The sequence below is a fragment of the Phyllostomus discolor genome, chromosome 6, assembly GCF_004126475.2.
Source record: "Phyllostomus discolor isolate MPI-MPIP mPhyDis1 chromosome 6, mPhyDis1.pri.v3, whole genome shotgun sequence".
NCBI classification, from domain to species: Eukaryota; Metazoa; Chordata; class Mammalia; order Chiroptera; family Phyllostomidae; genus Phyllostomus; species Phyllostomus discolor.
The window spans coordinates 138,820,426-138,846,462 of record NC_040908.2 but is presented as its reverse complement, the minus strand read 5'-3'; the positions used below and the strand labels follow the sequence as shown (position 1 = coordinate 138,846,462).

General features: G+C 37.8%; 1 protein-coding gene across 4 annotated transcripts in view; it reads right to left on the bottom strand.

The window, feature by feature from the left end:
* Positions 1-26,037, bottom strand: part of ANO5 (anoctamin 5) — a 75,688-nt gene that overhangs the window by 28,201 nt on the left and 21,450 nt on the right. For 2 of the 4 annotated variants that reach the window (XM_036029144.1, XM_028516553.2), the window contains exons 3-9: positions 23,488-23,538; positions 20,373-20,414; positions 16,702-16,815; positions 13,642-13,710; positions 12,147-12,431; positions 6,593-6,706; positions 4,280-4,395 (exon numbers count right to left, since the gene is read on the bottom strand). In XM_036029144.1, coding sequence (XP_035885037.1) covers positions 4,280-4,395; positions 6,593-6,706; positions 12,147-12,431; positions 13,642-13,710; positions 16,702-16,815; positions 20,373-20,414; positions 23,488-23,538 — 791 coding nt within the window. The remainder of the gene's footprint in view (positions 1-4,279; positions 4,396-6,592; positions 6,707-12,146; positions 12,432-13,641; positions 13,711-16,701; positions 16,816-20,372; positions 20,415-23,487; positions 23,539-26,037) is intronic. The other 2 variants (XM_036029145.1, XM_036029146.1) reach the window with 1 other exon arrangement.

Here is a 26,037-nt window from a genome sequence, read left to right as displayed (position 1 = left end):
AGGTGATTATAAGAGTAAGAGATAACACGTCTAAGTAGGAAGCCAGCTGACTTTAATCAGCTGAAAGTTAACTTCTAATTTTGAAATAATAGAGTAATTTAAAATTTTTCTAAATTTAAAGAGTTTACATGTTTAAAATAAACTGGGGAACATCCTGCAGTGCGACTTCTAGCAATTAATTTAACAAATCAAAATTACCTGCACAGTCTGCACAGACTTATGCTTTATCCCCCTCTCTGAAACTGAAGAAGGTACTCTGACCACATGGGACAAGAGTGGTTGTATGTATAAAGTTCCATCTCCCTCCATGTTTGGATCTCTGATAAGTACTTCTGGAACTGTGAGGTAGGTAGCAAACCAAGGAATTTAAAAAGTGACTGCTGCCCTGGCTTGTGTGGCTTAGTGGACTGAGTGCTGGCCTGCAAATCAAAGGGTCGTTGGTTCGATTCCCAGTCAGGGCACATGCCTGGGTTTTGGGCCAGGTCCCCCCAGTTGGAGGTGTGTGAGAGGCAACCGCACAGGGATGTTTTTCTCCCTCTCTTTCTCCCTTCCTTCGCCCTCTCTAAAAATAAATAAATAAAGTCCTTTTTAAAAAAAGTGACTGTTTAGTAAAAGTTCCACAAAATGTACCGTTCAACTCTTGTTTACAAAAAGATAAAAAGTCGCATCATTAACTGGCATAACAGTTCAAGTCTTAAACCATTTACTCCCAGTACCCCTTAAGGAATCCCTCGGGAAACAGAGAATGTATATTAGCTCACCAAATCCATAAATTCTTTTCAGTTTCCTAATAGCATGCTATATATAAATCTATTACAGCACACAATACTAAATTGTAATTTCAAAAAAGTACCTCTGAACATGAAGGGAATAAGCTTAATTCCACAAAAAGATTTAAAAATGTTTTTCATATTCAATATTAATTTTATTTAACCTTCCATTCTTCAGTTTTCAAAATTTCTAATCATTTCTAATTAAACAGACATCTTACTGCTTGCATCTTTCATTCATTTTGTCTTATTATTGAGTTGTAAGAATTCCTTAAACATTTTAGATAAGAGTCCTTTATTGATATGTATGTTGCAAGTGTGTTCTTCAGGATGTGGTTTGCCTTTTTATTTTTATAACAGTGTCTTTTAAAATATACACATTTTTAATTTCAGTGAAGTCAAATGCATCCATTCCTTAAATTGTGCTTTTTGTGTCTTATTTGAACAGTCAGTACCCAACTCCAGATCACATATATTTTTGTTCTATATATTCTTCTTTTTTAGCTTTAGCCCCTATACTTAGTTCTCTGATCCATTTCATATTAGTTTAAATTTTTGTACAGCAAAAGATCAAAATTCATGTTTTTCATAGAGATTTCCATTTGTCATAGCATTTTTTAAAAAAAGACTATCCTTTCCCTAAGGAGGGAAAGGATACCCAGGCACCCTTTCAACAAAGGTAACCAGGCACCTTTGTTGAAAACCAACGGGCTATAAATGGATCTGTTTCTGGTCTCTCCTTCTATTAAAGGTGTTATTTGGAAATACTTTTAAGTACATAAAAATGTTGTAAGAATAATCCAAATAATACCCACATACCCTCTGATTATTTTATTGCAAAAGTATTGTTCTGTTTGCATTTTCTCTTCATATGCGTATTTCTTTATATAAATAAATATGTATGTATCTTTTTCTCAACCATTTGAAAATGCATTGGTCGAACACATCATGGTCCTTTATCCCTAAATACTTCACTGCCTCTTCCTAAAAATAAGGGACAGATAACCACTGTAAAGAAGCCCTAGAGACAATAACTACTTTCTGCAAAGGCTACCTCTGTGATAACACAGTGCTCTCCTTTAGCCTCTACTGTTCCTTAGTTTAAAACTTTACATTATCAATTCTTTACATTAAATTTTGTTAAAAACTTACATGTATATAAAAATTAGCTCACTATTGAAACAGAAAAGGAGTATAACTTGCTTATAAATAACAAGTTACTTTACAAGGATAAAAAAACCTTAAAAAGTTGTTAAATTTGAGCTTGACACTGTCATCTGATGAAAGATCTAAACGTCTACTTTGTTGGAAAATTAGCAGGTTGGTAAAATATTATCGACACACCTAAAATGACCTGAGATGTATGTGTTTGTGTGTATCTAGGGTTGTACACACAACCTTCGGGGAATACTTACAGCAGTGACACCTGCAGACGGTTTTAAAATGTCAGATGACTAAATAATCTCAATATATTTTGAACAATGTAAAACATGAAAACCTCCATTCTGACAGCTTCACTTCTTTGAAAATATACTATGAAAATGTTCTCCAAAGAAACAATGTCTGGAGATGTTCTCAGCTGCCTTGATCTTACAATAAAAAATTTGAGACAGCCACATGGTTTTCAGTAGAAGAGTAGATTAATTATGCACGATTTTTAATATGGCACTCTAAAAAGCATGAAGTAGATCAGTGTCTATTCACAGGGGTGGGTACCAATAATATATTATTTAGTGAAAAAATAAAATCTCAACAAAAAGCAAATGATGATATCATTGCTCCAGGTGAAAAAAATGTGTGTGCTTTATTACGCATGCACATAAAAATAAGACTGAATGGATATCACCAAATCAAGAGTAGTTACCTCCACACAGTTCAGTGAAAGTGAAATTTAACTTAAAACTTTGCACACTTCATTGTTAAACTTTTTTAAAAAAATAATTTTATTTATTTATTTTTAGACAGAGGGGAAGGGAAGGAGAAAGAGAGGGAGAGAAACATCAATGTGTAGTTTACCTCTCATGTGCCCCCCACTGGGGACCTAGCCCACAACCCAGGCATATGCCCTGAGTGGGAATCGAACTGATGACCCTTTGGTTCACAAGATGACACTCAAGCCACTGAGCCACACCAGCCAGGGCAATTACCTAAACTTTTTGATAAATATGCTATTTTGTAATTAAAAAATTAAATGACCACTACTCAAAACAATTAAAACATCCATCCAAAAAAAGTTCATAAGATGATTTAGAGAAAGCATCAGTTTATATACCCAGCTGCCTTTTATTCTTAAAAGTTTCCCCTTATTTGCCTTCAACAAAACTGTTGAGATAACATTTCAAATGATTTGCATTTATGCATCAAAATCAGTCTCCTACAAAGGATGCTGTGATGCTGTGCACCATCGCAGTAGAAGCATAAATCACCAAGTGAATTGTTCTAACTGATTGTTACTTTATTGAAATCATAGCAGGAGTCTCCTAACAACCTGTATGCACGTGGCATTATAATGGTTCAAAGCAGAAGCCTACAGCCATAGTCTTCTTGTTTAGCTAATAAAACTGTCTAAGAAATTGTCTGAGAGTATGGAACTCAGACAGGCTTAGACACTAACTTTGTCAATTCCCTGAGACTGAAGACAAAAGAAAAAAAAATAAGGTTACAGTACAATTGTCTCCACATTTCTCTGAGATCAATATACACATACATGCACACCCATACACACAGCCTTTCTGCTATCTTCTAAATCCCTGGACTGAGAGGAAAACAAAAGTATTATTATGTATTAAACAGTACGTGCGTGCTAGCTCCTATGCCAAAAAAATGTGTATCTCATTTAATAATCACAAATAACCCCATAAGAAAAGTGTTATTGTTATTCCCACTTTACAAATGAGCCTCGTAAAGGTTAAGTAACTAGAACAAGTGTAGAGAGCTTCTAGGAGAAACAACTGGATGTGAACCCAGCCTACCTAAGGACCGAAGCCCAACCTCTGCACCACTGAGCTATCTGCAGGGTGGTTAAGAGCATTCTGAACAGCACTGTGTTCACAAATTATGACTAAATGGTACTGTAGATACAAAACTGGGAAGGTGTAATATGTAGAGGCTAAGAATAGTTGTAAAAAAATGGAGAACATTATGCTAAGTGAGATGACTCAGTCAGGTAAAGACTAATATCATATGATTTCACTCACATGTGGAATTTAATGAACAAATTGAACTGACAAGCAACACAGTTACAGACTCATAGATGGAAGGCAGATGACAGCCATGCGGTGGCGAGGAGAGGGAGGTTAGGGGGTGGAGGGGATAAGCAAAAAGGAAAAGGACTCATGGTCATGGACAACAGTGTGGTGATTGTTAGCAAAAGGGGAGTATAAAGGGACTAAATGGTAATGGAAATAAATACAATAAAGATTGAATTTAAAAAGTGGAATATGATGCCATTGTAAATAAAAACCACATCAAATTTTAATCATTGGTAGGATCCTGTGTAAGAAACTTACCTAATCAAATCTAAAGGCTGCTCCTTGTAAAAATACGAAAACCGAGCCCAGTTCTGGAAAAGTATGTACCTTTCATTGACAGGATTAGGAGGTTCTGACGGCCTCCAATACTGACCCTGCAGATATGCAAGAAGAAAGTACGTGAATGACACAGCAAAAGACAGGAGTGCTGAGCAAACCAACAGCGCTTTTATGAGGTTCGTGAACGGGGCGAATGTTCTCTGTTCCTCTTAGGCTTGGACTTTCATATTCCACTGACACGAAATTATTTACTCAAATCCATAATAAACTACAATTATTGCAATTTATTTTTTTAACTTCTTACACCCAGTTATTTTACTATTCACAGCCCAGGAATTCCTAAAACTATATAAGTGGCTGAGATTTTAGAAATAACCCAACATTGTTATTGCAGAGACTGAAACACAAACCCCAGGAGAAGGCGAATGAATGACCCAAAGTCCCGCTGCTAGGACAGGCAGGAATCTCCTCTAGGGAACCCGTCTTCACTGGTACACATTTCTCAAAGAACTTAAAAACACACACAAACACTTCAGCACTTAGAAGCCTCAGTACTGTTTCACGCATAGTCCTTCCCCCACTGTTAGGTACTGTTATTAACATCTCTTCAGGGCCCAGCAGAGCACCGACTATACACTGTTGCTCAATGTATTCTTTCTAACTGTTCGCCTACACGAGTGAACTGCTGAAGACAGCACTAAATACATGTCCACTGTAAAATGAGGCACATGTGAAAATCCCTGTGATAAGGTCTAAGATTTTAGTCTTCCAGATTCCAACAGTTTTCTTCTTCTGTAGCTAAGGATTCTACTAGAATGCTACATGTATGGATTAAATTTCTGGTAACTGAGGATATTTGGTCTTTTTAGTTTGGCTTTATGACCTGGTAATAGGAAAACAAGAATCAATGTCCTAAAAACAAACAATCCTCAAAATCTTCAAAAACTCAGTGAGCCCATCTATGAAAAAAGATTGACAGAGAATGTACTGCCGACATTTATTCACACCATTGAGATCTCTACTTTAGGCCCACGACATTTTTTAGAATCCATAATGTTTTAGAAATTCTTTTGCCCCGGAAGAAAAAATACAGAGGATGAGGAAGGAGCGGGGATTGGAGGGGCAGGGAGGATGGTTTCACCTGAATGGATACTCCTGTTGAAAACTGCTATTCACTTTGGAAAATTCTGGAAAAGGGCATACATATCAAAGATAATCAACTAACCAGTGTGGAACAGACTACAGTCAATCACCACACCATGGAATAAACATTGGCAGAGGAGAGCTGGCACAAAGGTTTAAGTCCCGGAAAAGAGTGAGTTCGGCTTTGGGCTTTTGGAAACTACTAGAGCAACATTACCTTAAAAAAAAATGAGCCATGATTTAGAGGCCACTTGTTTAAATGGACACACTTGGTTCTACATTCCTAAGAAATGGGTTTCTCATAAAAGAGAGCATGTCATCAAAAAGTCTAAGTACGGAAGAATAAAACAAGAATAAAGGAAATGAAAGTTCCAAGCGATGATTGATCTTAAAATAGTTCATACATGTTTAGCCATATGATGTCTACTGCCAACGGCTGGTGGTATTTAGGCATGTAATATCCAAAAGACAAGGTTTCCCTCAGAAACCAGGCCGCCAAGCTTCCAGGTTTGACTGAATGGGTGGGGAGCATCATACAGAATGCCCCTTCTCTGTTAAACTGATGCTCAATGGTTTTGCACAGTGATCTGCCAGCCTCCGAGAATCATTCTTCTGAAACGCAGTTATTGGTCTGGACCTTTCTCACGGACTGAAGTCTCTGGCCTGTTTTGCCGTTGTGCACATTTTCTATTTCCCGGAAATTCCTAGTCTGTGAGTGATTCATGGATGTGTCCCGGTAATACCTAACGGACTGCTTCGATATAATTAAAATGAATTATGCCTTTGATGAATGAGTACATGAATGCATTTAATTCATGCATGTAATTTAAGTCCTTTACAGCTTTAAAACTTTATACATGAGAAAAGATCTGAAGAACTCAGATAGAAGTTCCAAATATTATGTCCTAAAATGTCCTTTTACTAAAACCGCTATTTTCAGTATGGGTCCTAAAGAAAAATCACATGCAAATGTAATAATTTTCCCAAAATGAACTTCCATTACCACCTCAGTGTAAAGAGGTATTAATTTTGTGTATCAGCATCGCTGAAGAAGCTCTCAGATTGCCACGAGGGAGCCTTCAGGGACTTTCCCAACATGTGAGAGAATGAAGCAACCTGTCAAAAAAGGGAAACCCAGCTAACACTCACATCATGGAGTGGATAGGCAGATGAGTAAGTGTTAGAACTCAGGAGTCTTTCAATCCCAAACTTTTTCTTCCCATCTTCTATGCCAAAAGGACAGCGTGAGAGAATATAATAGACCTACAAGGTAAGAATAAAGAGACACGCATTTCATAAATTTATGTTTTACATGTTTTTCAATCACTATTCAACCATGTCTGCTTTGAATAATGTAGGCAGGGACTCTGATTACAGAAGAAACCTTCTCTCTGTTGTTTGGGGGAAGATGTAGAGGGTGGGCTACATGGGGTTTGCAGGTATTCGGCCCCTGGGTATGAGAGCCCATTATTCCCTTAGGGGGAGTGGAGAATGAATCACAACTTGTTTTGCTTCTCTGCCAAGTTCCTCTGGGAGTCTCATGTGCTCAAATTCCTATTACAATTAGGGCTTCAAGCTGGAGTCAAATATCACTACAACTATTGATTCACTTAGGGGAATGTGGAGTAGAATTGATACTTGGGCAAACTGTCTGAATAATCCTATTAATTACTCTGATATTTATACAAGTCATTTTTTGATATCTATATTTATTAACTCAAGATGATCATACCTCTGTAACCATTTTGCAATCACTTACATCCTTATAGGAGTTTTCTCCATGTAATTTGGGCTTTGGTGTCCTCAGCTCTTATACTTGGTCAATTCAATCTTACCTGCTTTTTGTGTTCCAGCAACTTTTCAGAATTTCCGCTTTTCTGATTGTTGAATTAGGTCCTTTTAGTACTATTTCAGATGTATTTCCTTCCCCCCCATTTTTCATATTTCAGCACTAAAGAAACTGTGATTGGAATGATTACTGTCCTTGAATTACCATTTTCTAATCTGGTTAATTCACATTAAAAGTGAGTATAAGACTCCACCTTGGTCAACCTTAATTTATGTAAGGTAGCTTTAATTTTTATAAATAATGTGATAAACATTATGCATTGCACATACTCTGAATTATATCCTTAGGAAAGATTCACCAAAAGAAGAACTCTGTCTTGGGGTGTTAACAAAATGAAAAATTTTACTCTACCAGACATTAAAACATATTATAAAACTATGATAATACATTTAGCATGGTGTTGTCAAATAAAAACAAATCCAGACTTAGGAAAGATTTTATTTGAAAAGATTATTGTAAGAGGATGAGGTGGACCATTGCAATGGGGAAATCTGGAGCATTTGCAAAGCTAGGCAGAAAAGGACTTTTCTTTTACAGGGAGAAGTAAGCCAGGTTCAGGCAGTATCTTTCATTGTGCTTAAGGAAGGGCTATTCTAGATGCCAGTGTTGGCTCAGGTTAAGGGTGAGTCAAAGTTTAGGGTCCTGAGGGGAAGAAAGAAGTTTCATTACAGTTTGGTCAATGGGGATAAATAATTCAGCTAAACTTTCATGAAACAGAATGGGAATGTAGACGGCCTCAGTCTGACTGACCCTTATCACTACAAATAACGAAGGGAGGTATCTAAGGGTGACTACAGGGGTAGAAGACCTGAAATTCCCCTGGTGCCAAAAGGAATTAAGACTTCCTCCAACTCCCCTTTCTTAGAGCATTTCCAATAGAGTGCTTGTAATGATAAATTCTTTCTCTAGCCTTTAAGCCTCTTGCCAGTTTTACAACCCAAGAGTGTTTTTCTTAAATTTCCCAGGAACTGTCCCTCTTAAATGTATACATCAAGAAAGAAAGCATCCCTATCTTCCTGTTTCTATGGGAGTGTAGCCCGGGCTCCTGGCTCCCAATTGTAACTACCCACTTGACATAAAGATACGAGAAGTTTATTTTTTGGATAAAAACAACTAACCCATATAAACACTTCAATTACCAGGTGAATTTAGGTTGAACACTGTGGCAAATGGTTCTGCCAAGACAGACTGGGAATGGGGAGGTTAGCTACGGGTATTCTTTAAGTCACATGCAGACAAGTGGTTCTCTGTAGCAAGCAGTTTCCCAGAATGAGAAGAGTGGGGGACTTCTTTAAATGTCCCTGTTGTCTAGGACTAGAGAACTTAGATAAAGTTCAACATCGTTAGTTTTTCTTCATCTTCACCGGAGTACATACTGATTTTAGAAAGAGGGGAAGGAAGAGGAAAACAGAAGGAGAGAAACATCCAAGTGAGAGATAAGCACAGACTGGTTGCCTCTCCAGTGTGCCCTGCACCCTGACCAGGGAGGGATTAACTGCCCATGACTTAAGCACATGCTCTGACTGGGAATCCTGGGAATCAAAGCTGCCACCTTTCGGTTTACACGGAGGAAGCTCCAACAAACTGAGCCACACTGGCCAGGGTCAACATTGTCAGTATTGATTCAAAAACAGAGAGATCAAAGACACAGAATCAAGCCCAGCAGGAGACTCAAGACTATATAGATGCTGGAGTTATAACAAAGGCAGAATTGTAAAATAGTGTTAAAAATATTGAATGTTTTCAGTAGTTGGTGTAAGTTAAATTACTACACATATGGGGAAAAAATGGACTCCATCTCACACCATGCACAAAAGTTCATTCTAGCCCTGGCTGGTATGGCTCTGTGGATTGCGCACTGGCCTGAGAACCAAAAGGTCACAGGTTCAATTCCCAGTCAAGGCACATGCCTGGGTTGCAGGATGATGTTTCTCCCCCCTCTTCCTCCCTCCCTTCCACTCTCTCTAAAAATGAATAAACAAAATATACTTTTTAAAAAGTTCATTCCAAGTGGATAGTCCTCAATGTGAAAAGCAAAATAACAGCTCCTAGAAGATGATATAGGAAATTAACTTCATGATCTTGGGGGGAAGTTTAAGAGCATTATTTTTATTTTTTAAAGGTTTTATTTATTTATTTTTAGAGAGAGGGGAAGGGAGGGAGAAAGAAAGGGAGAGAAACATCAGTGTGTGGTTGCCTCTCACATGGCCCTCACTAGGGACCTGGTCTGCAACCCAGGCATGTGCCCTGACTGGGTATCGAACTGGCGACCCTTTGGTTCACAGCCCACACTCAATCCACTGAGCTACACCAGCCAGGACAAGAGCATTATTTTTAAAGGCCTGAGAAAGTGGGCTATGTGAAAATTAAAAACATCTGTTTAACAGAAGAAACCATTAAAAGAAAGAAGGGAAGCACAAGGTAAGAAAAGATCAGTAAAATATTTAACAAATAAAGGGCTCATATAAAAAAATATATACCCAAGTCTTACAAATCAACAAGGGAAGACCTACTTGAAAAACAGACAAGAGACTTCGGCGGGGATTTCATAAAAGTGCCTATCGAAATGCCCAATAAATATATACAAGGAGATCAGCCTCATTTCTATTAGAGAAATGAAAATGAAAACCATAATAACACAAACACAAATTTCCATAAGAAGCAACACAAATGAACAGAAGCTCATACAAAGCTGAATTAGTCACCCCAAAAAATGCTGAGCCAAATGCTGTATGAGTCCATTCTTCTTTAAAAAATTTGGTAACAGGCTAACCCGATCTCTGCTGTGAGAGGTTCGAGTTGCCCTTTGCTGAAGAGGAAGCACACAGCAGCTGGGAGAAGGCACTAGGGCTTCTGGGGCGCCAGAACGATTTGTTCTTCTGATGCGGGTGGTGGTTACATGGCTGCATATTTTGTGATAATTCAGTGAGGTATACCCTTACGACTTGTGGATCTGTCTGTATTTATGTTACTAGGACTCTAAATGAACACATATTTTTATAAAGTGTGACAGGGCAACATATATAAAATTTTACGTGCATGCCTTTAGATCCAGAAATTTTACATGTGGTATCCACTTTGCAAAAAAATTTACATATGTGCTGGAATATGTAAATACTAGGTTGTAAACTGCAGAATTGTTTGTAATATCAGAAACATTGGAAACTCAAGAGCAGCCAGAAGTGAAAATGTTTAATGAAATTGTTACATTTATGTAAGATATTACAAAATACATATTGAGATGGATGTATGCCATGATGATTGTGAATGTTTTGAAAAGTATGAAATTCCACACCAATGTGAAACATTCTTATAACACTGTTCAATTTGCACAGACACAGACTAAAACGCACAGGAGATGACAGTGAGGAGGGGACTCTTCTGCATCAGCCTCCCAAATAACTTCCCCAATGGAGCAAGGATAGAACTGGTGTAGGAAGGGACACCGGTGATCTTTAATGCTAAATTAACTTAAGGTATTGACACACTTTACAAAGAACAAGAATGATTAACGAATACAGACATTTCTATTCCTGATCAAGTTCCTAATTTGTTTCTATAGGTTCACTGGCCTTTTGTTACTTTTTAATGTAACTCGGGTATCTGAAGTAATTTACAGTTTGCGGAGGGTCTCATATACAATGCATCCTTTCATTTAGTTCTCCTAGTAAGTCCAGTGCTATCATTATCTTTGTTTTAAGAGAGGTTATCTTGTTTAGGAAGTAGTAGAGCTAGGACTTGAAGCCAGGTTTTCTGATTCTGTGTCATGTGCTCTTGATTCCCTTATAGGCTGCCTCATAGGGTTATTGTTTTTTAATCCTGGTAAGAAAACGGAGGTGATTTTTAGTTTGTAGATTTATATTTTTATATGTTAATACTAGGCATTACATTCTGCTTAATATGCCTGTCAGTGAATTTTAAAAAACAGATGAAGGAACTAGAAAAAATGATTATTTCAAAACCCCTCCAGGACAGGTGAGGGTGCTGGACCTAAAGGGAATGAAGTGCCCCATGGCTCAGGGAAACGGAGTGAGCAAACCCAAGGGAAGGGTTTGTAGTTGGCAGAACCCTGGCAGTCCCATGAACAGGCAACAGATAGAAGGGGTAAGAGCAAAACAGAACCTGAATTTTTTTCCCTTTAAAATCACATCAATAATAATAATAATAATAATAATAATAATAACTAGCATTTATTGATTATTTACTTAGAATGTTCCAGAAGCCGTTCAAAGCCTTTCCTATCTAAACTTAATGACCTCGCGGGCATCACTCCTATCTTAACACAAAGCAACCGTGGCACAGAAACAACCGCGATTCTTCAGGGGAGAGGTTTCTAACGGAGAACCTTTTAAAAGATTTAGGACGACGAATGGAGAGGAAATATTACTCAAAAGACTGAAAATGGTTTTAAATGAAAACAAAAAGTTCTGAGGCTTCTCAAATACTATCTATAATACAGAAATTAAAACATTCCATTTCCATCTGGAATGACCCATATGCCTCCTACTATACATTGAATTTACAAAACCAAACTCTAAGGTCATAAAACCATTTTTCAGAGATCTTACAAAATCAGAGTTCTGTCTCTGAATTACATTCTTTCCCCAGCATCACAGGATGCTTCTTTCTTTACTATGCCCACAACACTGAGCATTCATTTTTAAACCACTAGGGATGTTAACATGTTCAGGTGGTCCAAGCAGACTTTCAAATCCTCCCAGTATCACTAAATAAATTACCCAACTTAGGCAGAAGCACCTTGCAGGCATAGGTTTGCACATGCACATAATTAAAGAAAACACGGACACACATCCCTTATTTGAAGGGAAATGCACAAAGATTTTCTCTACCTACAATTCTGTTTCTTGCGGAGGACGGAAAGAAGCTTGACTGGTCGTCAATGAGGAAGAGCTCCTGGCGATGTCTGCTGAACTGGGCAGTGAAATATTCAGGGTGAGGATGCTTCACATTCCTTGCGAGCTTCAGAGGCCCAAGCAAAAAGCTAAAGGGGATTTTCTCAGGTCGGGGAATATCACTCTCCTTAATGGGCATTTTGATTCCCAACACTTCCGCGTAAGTAACTAACACCTCCCAAGGGGCATGGATCTTGACAAAGTAAGTTCTTCCGTCTTCGGAGTTCTGTATAAAAAGGTGGTAAAATAAAAGCTTACTGCTCTTTGTTATTGACGTAACTAAGGAAAAGAAACAAAATTGTATAAAATCACGAACAAATTAAAGATATCACAGCATATTCAATTCATTAAAATTTTTAGCACAATATTTAGAAGAGAAATTGCTCCAAACAGTTATATATCCTGTATATATAATTACATGTACATGTATGTGTGTGTGTGTGTGTGTGTATATATATATATATAGTGTGTGTGTGTGTGTGTGAGAGAGAGAGAGAGAAAAACAGAGAGAGAGACAAAGAGAACATTTTAAAAAATATATTTCAGGGTCAGTGTATACTAGCCTAAAATAAACAGATACATATGTGTTCTGGGCAATCTCTTATGTGTTCAGCAACTAGCCATGAGCTCAGTGCTTAGGGTATTCAGAAGATACTTACAAAGTATAATAAGATGAACTCACTCTTTGTACCTAGCTTCTATGTACAGCCTACACCTAGAGGAAGAACTTTAGATAATAACAGTTCATTAAACAAGAGAAGAATCTCATTATAGATTGGACTATAAGATGAACTAATAGATGGGTGGTATAATACCCATCTATTATATACCCAATAATAGATGGGTATAATACCCATCTATTAGTTCAGTAAAAAAGAGGGATAAGTAAGGAGTAAGGACTGTTCATTTAAAACATTAGAGTTTCATGGACAGAGTAGAATCTTAAGTATATCTTTAAAAACAATCTTGAAGGAAATTCTAGAAAACTAGTAAATGGTAGGGGATTAAAAAAAAAGAACTGTCATATTCATGAGCAGATAAAGTTCCTTGACTTAAATGCCGGTTGTGCTCCAAGACAGCCAGGTGAGCTCCGCTGGGTGCCAGGTTACCGGCAGCCTTCCAAAGGAGACAGCTGTGAGACAGAAAGCATGTCTGCACTTTCCCTGTATCCTCAATACAATCAGTTACGTCTGTGTTTAAAGTGTTCTACTCATCACCTCACAGAGCAAAGACCAGTTTACCTGAACCACCACAGACATTACCATTCCCAGTATACACATTTGGAGCCAAAAATAAAAAATAAAAATAAAAAATAATTTTAAAAAACCCTACTGAATTACTCCCGAGCACAAAGTCTATCTTCTTCAAAGACCAGAGTAGAAGAAAACAACACTTAAAATGCCAAGACTCTGGGATAAATTATCACCTATTTTTACCGTTTTATCTTCAATTTCCAACTCAAGACCTGTTTTTCTGAGATTTTCTTCAAACTCTTTTCTCCTGTCCTATGGAAACACAAACAGATAGAATTATGTAGAACACTTTTATTTACACAGTGACAGACAGACTTGTTACACAGTGACTAGGCCTCCAGCCGGACAGTCCCCACCAGGGTCTCCCATAAAAGTACCCCACGTATCACCCCATCTTAGTGGCGCATACTGCTTTTCACCTGGACTGTAATTTCACAGTGTAACTACAAAAATTCCATGTAATTAGGAATAATCTCCAGGAAATGTACAGGATCTCTATCTGAAAAAATGTACAAAACTTTACTACGTCACATTTAAAAAACCTGAATACATGGGAAAACAGATCGTGCTCCCATTTGGGAAGCCATGGTATTACAAAGCTATCAGTACCCTTCAAATAACTGCGATACTTAATGCAATTTTAAGCCAAAATATTATCATGCCTTATTGATCTTGAAGAATAGAATAGCTTAGTAAAATTAAATTAAATGCAAATAATCATGACTTGTGCACCTCAAAACTATGTGCCGATTGCTGAGGAAACCTCTGGCTGCCCAGAAGGGAAACTGCCATCCTTGGAAAGGCCTTTCTGCAGGGTGGCGCTGGTATCTGGGGACCTGGTTTTCCGGAGGGTTCCCACAACTCCCAGATGTGACAGAAGTTGCTCACTTTACTTTAACTGTTTGTACAAACAATACAGGTTATGCTAAACATCTGCTTTCCTTCTGGGACTGTGACATGTTGGTATGTGCCAGGCAGAAGGTGAGAAGGTGAGCGATCAGCCCCCAATAAAATCTTAGGGCATCGAGTCTTTAATGCTCTCTCCTAGTAGGTGACACTTCACGCTACCAGAGGAATTAAGTGCATTCTGTACAACTTCACTGAAAGAAAAGTCTTGTGAGCCTGCCTTGGGCTTCTCTGAACTTTGCCCCATGCATCCTTCCCTTTTGCTGATTCCTGGGTATGAGTGTATGCAGTGCCCTGTGGGTCCTTCCAATGCATGACCAAACCTAGGGGGCGTCTTGGTGTAGGCAAGAAGAAAAGGCATCCGGGGCACAAGCGGAGGTGTTGGCTTTAGGCAGAAGAATAGTTTTTCTATGGTAAGAGGCAGACTGGTAGATTATGCAGGTGAAGATGGTGGCAAATGGATGGAGGTGGTGATGGAAATTTACAATTTCTCTTCCACTTCAGTTTTCCCAGTGAAGTAGAAAAGTATGGCAAGCTAAGCTTGAAAATGCGGAGGAGGTACTGGAGGTGTGAGGAGAGAGAAAAAGTAATAAAACGGTCATCCAAAAGGGAGGGAGCAGAGTAATACAAGGAAGGAAAGAATGACTGCAGGACTATTAAGGGCCTAGCTGAGGTCCATGGGTACAAACATAAGGTACAATCAGTAGGTGAACTGTATGTCTGTCTTTCTGCATGCTGCTGGCACAGAGAAGGTGGACAGTTAGGTTTAAGTAAAGCTGTTGATTTGCCAAGTAAATATAATCAAGGGAGAGGCAAGGAATTTGATGGCCTAAATAATGACGTAATTAGATTTTTTAACGTAAGATTTACACTGGATAAGCAGAGGAAAGGGGTGAACAGGGAACAGGAGTAAAAAGATGGCTAAGATAATTGTATCTTATCTGGCGTAGCTGAAAAACAGAATGGTATTAGTCAGAAAGATTGGAGGGGTTGGTCAGACCGATGAATGACTGGAATGAGATTACAAAGAGCTGCAGTTATCACTCATGATGTATTCTAGGGGGGTGAATGGCTGAGTTAGAGACTAGGGTAATTTGAAAAGGGAGTTCAAGAAACAGAGAGGTTAGGACACCAAAATAATCATCTATATATGCATCAAGATTATCCATAATTAAAAAAAAAAAGAAACATTGGTAGAGAGTATGATAGTGAACCAGGGGCTGAAATTGTTGAGAAATAAAGGGAAGACCCACAGGGACAGATTAATGACAGCAACAGTGCATGGTAGTGACAATTCAGATACAATTTAAAGCTCAGGAATTCTGGGGAGAATGGACTGTAATCAACAATACCCTACAAGCAGGTAGGCATTTACCCACCTCTGGAAAAAGGCTCTATGAGGAAAACACCATCACCACTTGAGAGACCTGCTGGGGAAGGCAGGCAACCTCAGTGAACAGGCAGGTGTGAAGGGGACATTGAGAGAAGAAATGAGAACAATGACAGTGCACACATGTAGAGGCATGGTAGAAGGGTTTCCAGGGAAGGGGCGAAAGAAACGGACAGAAATCGGTATGTACAAGGTCTTACAGGGATAATATCTTTCATTTTTTGTTTTTACTTTATAGAACATTTATTTCTTGTGTGAGTATGTTAGTAAATGTGTGTATACACTTACACATAAGAAACAATGTATTAATTCATTATATGAAATACCTAACGTGTACTGAGCATTCATTACGCTCCAACCTCTGTTCCAGGCATTTTGGTATACGGCAACGAACAAGACAAAGTCCTTGGTGTTATGGACTTAATTTGTGGTGTTTGATACAGTAAATAAGTAAACAATAAATAAGTTCACAAAGGGAATGGTATAGTGAAAATAAGGAACAGGGCATAACCTAAAAGCTGCTTCATATACAGTGGATTAATGAACATTTAAATGAAAATTGTATACAAAAGATATATGCTTAGACATACAACTCAAATTTTAGAGGTCATATTTAATATTTAAGATGAACTATACAAAATATATCAGAAATTTGGAAGATAAAAAAGAAGTTAGAAGGGAGAAAACTGTACTTGAACAATGATTAAAATAAAAAAAATTAGAAAGAAAAAAAAAAGAAGTTAGTGTTGAAAAATGTCCAAAAAATGTAATTGACTGTACGCGTCTACTTTTAGTCTGCCTATTTTGTTGTCCTCTTAACTGGTTTCAGCTTTTGGAAATACCTCAGAGGGCTCTGTCTTTTATGATTAAATTCACTGGGAACCTCCCTGTTGAATTACAGATTGTTTCTTTTTCATTTTTCCCATTTCTTTCACAGAAGTACTTACCGCCTTTAACTCTGCTTCTTTCTTTATGTCATCAACATAAGAGAGCACAAAATCAATTTGCCTAATCCCATCCCGGAAGAAGATAGAGTCTTTGCTTTGTTTGTCTTTTTGAAACTGTAGGAGACAGGAATGACAAACTTAAAATTATATTTTTATTTTCAAATGGTACAAATATGATATCCTTATTCGCTAAAACCTGATCACCATCTCATTTTTTTTCAGTCCTAAAATGGCAGGTGAAGATGAGAGTTTTCATCAACAGAAATTTATGCTTGGTTTAGAAAACGAAGCTCCATAAAGGAGATATATATTAAACAATAAAGACTCAAGATGAAACTAAATATATTAACAACATGCATGCAACAAAAATGATAAGATTATACCCAAATATAAAATTAATATATGTATACATCGATCCCAAAATAAAAGAGACCTGTTATCTTCATTAAACATGCCAATTAGTTCAACAAAGAAATAACAGTCACATACTACTTTAGGAGTATTTAATTATAGACCAATTAATGAATGTCAGTATCAAAAATAAACTTATGATTAATGCTTATACTATGATTTCATAAAATTGCCACTTTCTAACTCAACTTTTTAAGGGTTAAACATAAAATCAAGGTGCAGTTAAAACTTAGGAAGCAGGCAGCTTGCCGCTGGCTTCAGTACAAGTCAAGTCTCATGCAAATCTCCTTTCAACATCAATTTCTTAGGTGAGCCAAAACCAATCCTTGTCTAAATTTGTGTTATCGATTCTCTCAGTTTGGTAATCAAAGTTTCGAATTCGTCTTTCATATTTTGTGTAGTTCAGTAGTGTTGTTACAGGGTGCAGCCAAGAGGGGGGCTCCAAATAGGGATTTGGAATGGGGTCCAGAACTCAGGGTGTCCAGGAAATATTAGGATGTCCTCACCCTTCCCCACCACAGGTGTGGGTTGGGGGAAGGGACACATGGAGCAGGGCCACTGAGAGCTGTTTTGCATAGCAACAGCTTTGCAGCTAACCTCTGGCGTGGTCCTTTAACATATCTATAACCTTTAACTGGTTACATAGATATGTTAAATAGCTGTGGTGGTGCTCTAAGCCAGGGGAATGGAAGTAACTCCCCACCCCAAGACATAACTGGGGGGTAGGTCCCCCAAGTTACAGTGCTTGCATGGGAGCTTGGGGAAGATTGGCTCCATGACATGGAGCCACACCTGCCCAGACTCACTATGGTAGCCCAGTAAAGCTTGAAGGATATGAGAGTGCTGGCAAGTGTAGCCAATTGTGGGAGGACTCAGAAATGGGGCTGCAGAGGAAGATTGGTGCAGAGATTTAAACCGAGACTTGTCAGCCATTGAGGGGGAGAGCTACTCGGCTTTGCCAGAGTGGGGACTCCCTCGGCCATTGTGCAGGGAGGACCACGCAGCTGTGGCAGTGCAGAGAACCATGCGGCTGTGGCAATAGGGGAGAGAGCCACACGGCTTTGCCAGAGTGGGGACCCCCGCAGCTTTAGAAGGGAGAACCACCACCTGGTTTTAGCAGAGATTCTGGAGACATAGCTGATGGTTCCGGGAACCAAGGGAGGCCAACCAGCTGATTACTGGGAAGAACTGGGGACTGCCTGAACCACGGACTTCCATTTCTTTTCCTGAGATATGGTACCCCAGACTGGGCAAAGGGGGGAAGGAAGGACTATGTGTATTTGTGGGTGTTTTAAGGGACTTAGGGATTTTGATGAAGACCTTAGGTCACTACTTTAAGTCTGTACAGCATTAAATAAACATTTCCTTTCCTTTTCACGAATCTGAATCTCTGGCATTGAGAGATACCTTTCCTGTAAGGCGGCAGGACAATCAAGCCCGGTAGGGAGTCCTTTCAATAATAGTATATCGCCCTTGGCCCCCTGTGTTCTGTAACAGTGTCTTCCCTTTCAAAAATGTAAAACACTAGAGAGCCTCAGAAAGAAGGGATTTCATATTTGACTAATCTGGTCTTCACAGTGTATATGTATAGTATATAATACTTACTACTTGGAACAGCCCCCGTATAACACTTAGAATGATGCAAATAGGTAATGCAGTGGATGTCAGGGATCTCTCTATCCCTGTGACGCGAAGCTATAGTACAGACAACTTTCCGATTGCTGCATCTAACCATTGAGTGAGGAACTAAATTTAAAAATTTTCATAACTGGTATTCACATCAGGTTATGAGTTTCTTTTATGGTGTTCTACACTGTTCTGCACCCACATCAGGCCAGACGGTCCTCCCATAAAAAAGAATAAATGCAGATCAGTCACAGACAAACAGGACATATGACCTGCTGTCTATGAACAGAGCAACTGTATTTTATCTACATGAAGACAAAGCTGATGTGTCTGAGAAAGAAGTAGCTCCCAATGCACAGAAGGAAATGGGGGGAAAATAGAATAAGAAACAAAAAAATATTTAGGGTCTGAAGATAAAATATCAAAATACAATAAATCGAATGGTATGTCTGAGGATTATATAATCCTCAAAGGATTACATAATCTCCTCCCTTTTCCTAAAAGAAAGTAAAGGAGCCTGAGAAAACTCAAACTGTTACTTATACATTGAGTACAAATCACTAAAAAATGTAAAAGTACACAAAACAAATTATTTGAGCTCTCTTGTAAATCGTCATGGTATTAACATAGGAAATTCACTACAGCTTGTGGAAGCCAACTGGGACAGGAAAAAAAACCCCCACTAATTAGACTAAATGTAATCAAACCAAGTATGGGGCAGCTACATTTTGCATGGTATTTTATTAGAAAGCAACATATATTTACAAGTGCTCTTACTGTCTGGACAAGCTAAATCCAGGTCCACAGACAGGTCTGGTAACAGATGTGCACATAGAAACCAGCAAAAATCACATGCAGTGTATCTGACTACTAAGGAATAAACAAAGTAGCTAGAAAAATAGTGATCTCAATTATTTTCCTGAGGGTATAACGAGTATACTTCGCTTCTCCTGAAAGCCAACAAACTTCCGTTGTTATGTTGTACCCTAACTAAAAACTGGAAAACTTTTAAAATACAAACAAAATCACTGGTGGCCTTGTATATCACCATGAGGTACAAGTCAAGACTGTTAACAAAAACTGGTTGAAGCCACTGGGGCAGGAAAACCTGGTGATTTTGTTACATATAACCAAATACTATTAAAACCCATCATTCTTAACTTTTGCCTAAGACATGACATTGAGATCATATTTTGCATTGTGTGTAGGAGTCTGTGTTTGTGTTTAAATTTGTTTGCTATTAGAAATGCCTATATATATGAACCAAATATTAAGGTGCCTTTTCCTTGAATGAGGTAATTATTCTGAAGTTCATAAACTTAGATTCCTGTTGGGGGTTCATAAACCTCTGAAACTGTAGATAAATTGTATCGGTGTATATGTGTGTATATGTATATGTGTATGTATAATGCACACACACATACCCATTTTTTAGGAGGAAGTTCCATAGCTTTAATCAGGTCAAAAAATATATTAAGAATCACCATTCTAAAACCTCAATAGCTGGGAAACAGCAACCAGTAACACAGCCCCCCTCCCCCAATCCATACTAGTCATTGGGATAAAAATGACACAGACTATCTATCACTGCGGCCATCCAGAGCATAAGCAGCATCATTCAGCATTGCTTTTACCATAAGACGTCGCCTCAGGAACAAATTGTATCTCTTTGCAGGCTGTGAAGCAATCAATAGAGAGTTAACAAATCCTGCCCAGGTTTAAAGAGAAGATTTCTGAAAGCATGAATGAACCCGGAGAGTATTTTATGCTAAGTGAAATAAACCAGTCAGAAAGGCAAGTACCACATGATTTCACTTACATGTGGAATCTAATGAACACAATAAAATAACAAAATTGAAACAGACTCATAGTTACATAGAACAGACTAGAGCTGTCAGAGAGGAGCAGAGGGAGAGGGGAGAGGGCTGGGCGAAAAGGCGGAGGGATTAAGCCAAAACAAACACACAAACAAACAACCTCACAGTCACAGACAACAGTCCAGCGATTACCAGAGAGAAAGGAATATCAAGGGAGGTAGAAGGAATTCTAACTTTGGGTGGTGAACACACAACACAATACACAGATGATGTATTATAGAATTGTACACTTGAAACTTATATAATATTTATTATTAACCAATGTGACTCCGACAAATTCAATAAAATTTTTTTTAAAAAATAAAAAATCTAATAGTATATTAACATTTTTTCACTCATTTACCAAACTGACAATACTAATGCAAATTTGATCTAAAGTACAGACTCTCAAGCAACAACGTACAGCCTTTTTTCGTCCTACATGCTAAGAGATAAAACAGTTTAGGGTCAAAGAATATTTTTAAAAAAGAAAGTATTTGCAACAAACAGACACACAAACTCAGTATTATCACTCAGGTGAATGTGTGCATTTGTGTGATATTTAAAGTTGAAGAATGGGAGAAGTTAGAAAGAAGAAAATAATAAAAATAGAAAGAAAAGAGTGGAGAACAACGAAAAAAGAAGGCTTCGAAGTAAATTTCCCTAAGTCCTTTATACAGTAACGTTAAATAATACATATTTGTGGAAATGAATTAAAGGACAGAGATAAACCAATGAGGAAGGGAAACATGGAAATAACAGCAAAGTAAAATAGGTGTTCTGTTAAGCAGCGTGCCATATATCAAGCAAAGAAAGCAAAATTACTACAATTATACTTGGACTGTATACGGTATAGAAAGTTTACCCAATAGTGTAAAATATTTCATAGCCTCTCAAAATGCTGAAGGGAAAAAAAGGGAAGTCATTCAATCATTTATTTTAAAGATTTTATTTATTTATTTTTAGACAGAGGGGGAGAGAGTGAGAGAAACAGCTGCGTGCGGTTGCCTCTTGTGCAGTATTTACTGGGGACCTGGTCTGCAACCCATGCATGTACCCTGACTGGGAATCAAACCCAGGACCCTTTGGTTCACAGCCAGCACTCAATCCACTGAGCCACACCAGCCAGGGCTCAGCTTATTTTTAAAAAGACAGGAAATGAGAAATTGACTGAAGGAAGTGACAGAAAGTGAAGCAAGAGCCCAGCAGGTGGCATTGTTCCCTCTCTGACCGGTCCCCCACATACAGCGCCACAACACAGCTAAAGGGCTTGCCCTACCCTAGCAAATACCTAAGGCTTACAATATAACAGGTGTGCCGAGACAAAGAAATATAGCCCAAATGAAAGAACAGATCAAAACTCCAGAAAAACAACTAAGTGATGAAGGAGATAACCAACCAACCAGATGCAGAGTTCAAAACAACGGTAAGCAGAATGCTCACAGAAATGATTGAGTACAGCTGCAAAATAGAGGAAAAAGTGAAGGTCATGCAAAATGAAATAAAGAAAACTATACAGGGAATCAACAGTGAAGAAAAGGAAATTGGAGCTCAAATCAGTGATTTGGAGCCAAAGGAAGAAATAAACATTCAACCAGAAGAGAATGAAGAAACAGGATTCAAAAAAATGAGAGGCTTAGGAACCTTTGGGACAATTTTAAACATTCCAACATCTGAATCATAGGGGTGCCAGAAACAGAAGAGGAAGAGCAAGACATTGAAAACTTATTTGAAAAACTAATGAAGGAGAACTTCACCAATCTGGCAAAGGAAATAAACATACAAGTCCAGGAAGCTCAGAGTCCCAAACAAGTTGGATCCAAGGAGGAACACACCAAGACACCTTAATTATATTAGCCAAGATTAAAGATAAGGATAGAATCTTAAAAGCAGCAAGAGAAAAAGAGACAGTTACCTACAAAGGATTTCCCATAAGATTGTCAGTTGATTTCTCAAAAGAAGCCTTACAGGCAAGAAGGGACTGGAAAGAAGTATTCTAAGTGATGAAAAGCAAGGACCTATATCTAAGATTACTCTATCTAGCAAAGCTATCATTTAGAATAGAAGGGCAAGTAAAGTTACAGGAGTTCATCAACACCAAGCCCTTATTATATGAAGTGTTAAAGGGACTTATCTAAGAAAAACAAGAAGATCAAAACTATGAACAGTAAAGTGACAACAAACTCACAGCTACCAACAACAGAACCTAAAAGAACAAAAACGAACTAAGCAAATAAGTAGAATAGCAACAGAATCACAGAAATGAAGACCACATAGAAGGTTATCAGTGAGGAGGGGGTGGGGGTAAAGTAGGGGAAAAGATACAGGGAGTAAGAAGCATAAATGGTAGGTACAAAATAGAAAGGGGAAGGTTAAGAATAGTATAGAAATGAAGAAACCAAAGAACTTACATGTATGACCCATGGACATGAACAAAGGGAGGGAACGCTGGAGGGAAGGGAGGTACAGGGCAGGGGGGGATAAAGGGGAGAAAAAAATGGGACAACTGTAATAGCATAATCAATAAAATGTACTTCAAAAAAGAGAAAGTGTGACGGTGAATTTTGAAAGTAGAAAGAAAAAAAAGAAAAAGAAAGAGCTGAGGACCGTATGATTTCACTATACGTGGGCTGTAAAACTGAAACTAACAGACACAGACACAGACACAGTATGGTGGTCACCAGAGGGAAAGGGAGGGATAGTATAGGGTAAATGGGGCCAAATATATGATGACAGGAGGTGGTCTGACTTCGGGTGGTGGACACACAATGCAATACACAAATCATGCATCACAGAAATCTACACTTGAAACCTATCTAATCTTATTAACCAATATCACCCCAACAAATTTGACTTAAAAAGAGAAAAAATGGTACTAATTGTTGCTGCTCACCGTTGGTTCTTCCTTGATGAGAAAGCTGGTCTCTCTGCTGCTCAGGCTCTGCTAATAGCACCATGGGGAAGATACAATGCTGTTAATAATAATAATAATGCAAGTGGAGAGGATATAACTTTCAACAACCAAAGCTCTAGCTTCTCTACACAGAAATACTAATCCAGCAATTTGGGGGGAGCTATGAAACACCTGAGACGAAACGTAAAACTGTGAACGTGTGCGTATGTGTGCATTTGCATTCATGCAAGTGTAGGGGTGTGTGTGTGAAGACAGCTTGAGAGAGAATGAGAATTTTAGAGGTAGCTTTATTGAATCTTAAGAAAACCCTGAGACACAACAAATGGTTAAGAACTACTATATTACAGAGAAATAGCAAGGGTCTCCATTCTTTTAACGATGCTGCATCCTCAACAGGACCAAAACAAAGGGAAGAATTAATCAACTATTTAAAGCCTTTTAAACATTTGATGACATTCAAGTTATACTGAAATAGTGGGAAGAGCTGTGGGAAAACTGAGCCTATGTATTAATAAATGCTAAAAGTCCTATTTCACTGATCCTTGATTTCAGTTGCCCGTGGATCTTGGAAGAATTCCATTAACTCACCTAAAAAACTCAGATATCAAATAGAGCTAATGAATACCTTGATCATTTAATCTGAAATAGTAGCCTCTGATAATAAATTGTGCATCTACATTTCTGCATTTAAGACAATGTATAAATTTATTATAGCTTCATATTACATTGACTCCTTATAATGTCATGTTTTCAATTATGCTAGAAATCATTCAGGTGTTTTACTTATACAAGGGTGCAAAAAAACATATATTACATATTCCAAAAGCAATCAGGCTAGGCACTTTATAATTTCGTACTTTAGGAAAAATGAGTTTGTTGTGACTTTCTGCTCAAAAGCTGTGGTGTTCTGTTTGCAAAGTGTAAAATAAAATAGCACAGGTTCCTTCATACTTTTTGCTGAGTATTTCGTTGTGTCATATCTCACTGACCTTGGTCTCAGGAAAAGAAATATCTATGCTGTTCTCAATTCTACATTTCCCTTTTCAGTGGCCTTGCCTCAGGGTGCCTCCAACCATTAAGGAATTGAATGAAATGGTATGAAATGTAATGAAATGAGTAAATGGATGAAGGACCAGGTTCCACTAGCAACAGAACATGGAAATATACAGAAATGAATATGAATCGTCATAGAAACTTAGTGGTCATCCTGAATATTGTAAACATAAGAAGCAATGATTTGGAGGTTGATAGTCAGAAAAAAAGTACTTCTAGACAGGGCTCCTAAAATGGCATCTTAAAGAAGCACTACTGTAGAGTGATTAAGATAACAGCTCTAGACTATACTGCCTGGGTACAGAACCCTGGCACCAACATTTTGTGGATATAACAATAAGCAAATTTACAGTCTCAGTTTATAGAACCTTCTAACCTTTTTTAATTATGCAAAACTAATTACTTTATATATGTAAACTTGAGCAAGTTAACCATTACATGGCTCAATTTCTGTACAGTTTCTGTATTAAATAAGATAACACATGGGAAGTTCTCAATAAATGTTGGCTTTTGAAAGTTAATTTCTGCTTCATTTCTAGTGAGATCATATAATAAATATATTTATCATAACTTTTTAATTCACATTCATTTTGTAGATATCCAGAAGATTATAGCAATGTTCAATGTTGACCTATATTAATTATAAATCAATGTTACACTTTAGAATTTAGTCCCTTTAAAGTTTAAGTAATCATGAAAGCACAAAATATCCTTTGAAAGTATAAGACAATTTTAAAATAGTGAGCCTGGAATTTCTACATATTCTTCTGTCTTGTAAAAAGACCCAAGTATTCATCATAACTCTAAGTTTGTCAGTGGACTAATTGAATGATTCTAGTCATCTATGACTCAAACCAAAGCTTGAATGAACATTCTGTTATTAATATGCCTTCTTAAAAAAATTGACTGTGATGTAGTTTTCACTTCAGCATTTGAGTGTGAATAAAAGAAAATCAAGTTGGCACTGAAGAATGTAAAATAAGTTTCCTTTTTACTTTTTACTGTAAAACAATTAGATTCACAGGAATCTGCAAAGACAGTACAGATAGATCCTATGTACCCTCCACCCAGTGTCCTCCAATGTTTATACCTTATCTAACTACAGCACAATGTCAACACCAGGAAACTGACATGAGTGCAGTGTATGTTCATAGGGCTGTCACTGTATCACATGTATATGTATACAAGTAAGAAGCAGCCCAATTAAGATATAGAGCTATTCCATCACAAAGATCCCCCTTGTGCTGCCCCTTTAAAGTTATGTTTACTTTCCTTGCCCTCAACATCTATAACCCCTAGCTACCACTAACTTGTTCTCCATCTCTGTATTTCAAGAGTGCTTTAAATACAGAATCATATGGTATGTGATCTTTTGAGATCTTTTTTCCCCTTCACTCAGCAAAATGCTCTGGAGATCCATTCAAGTAGTTGTGTGTTTCTAGGTTGTTCCTTTTCATTGTTGGGCAGTATTCCACA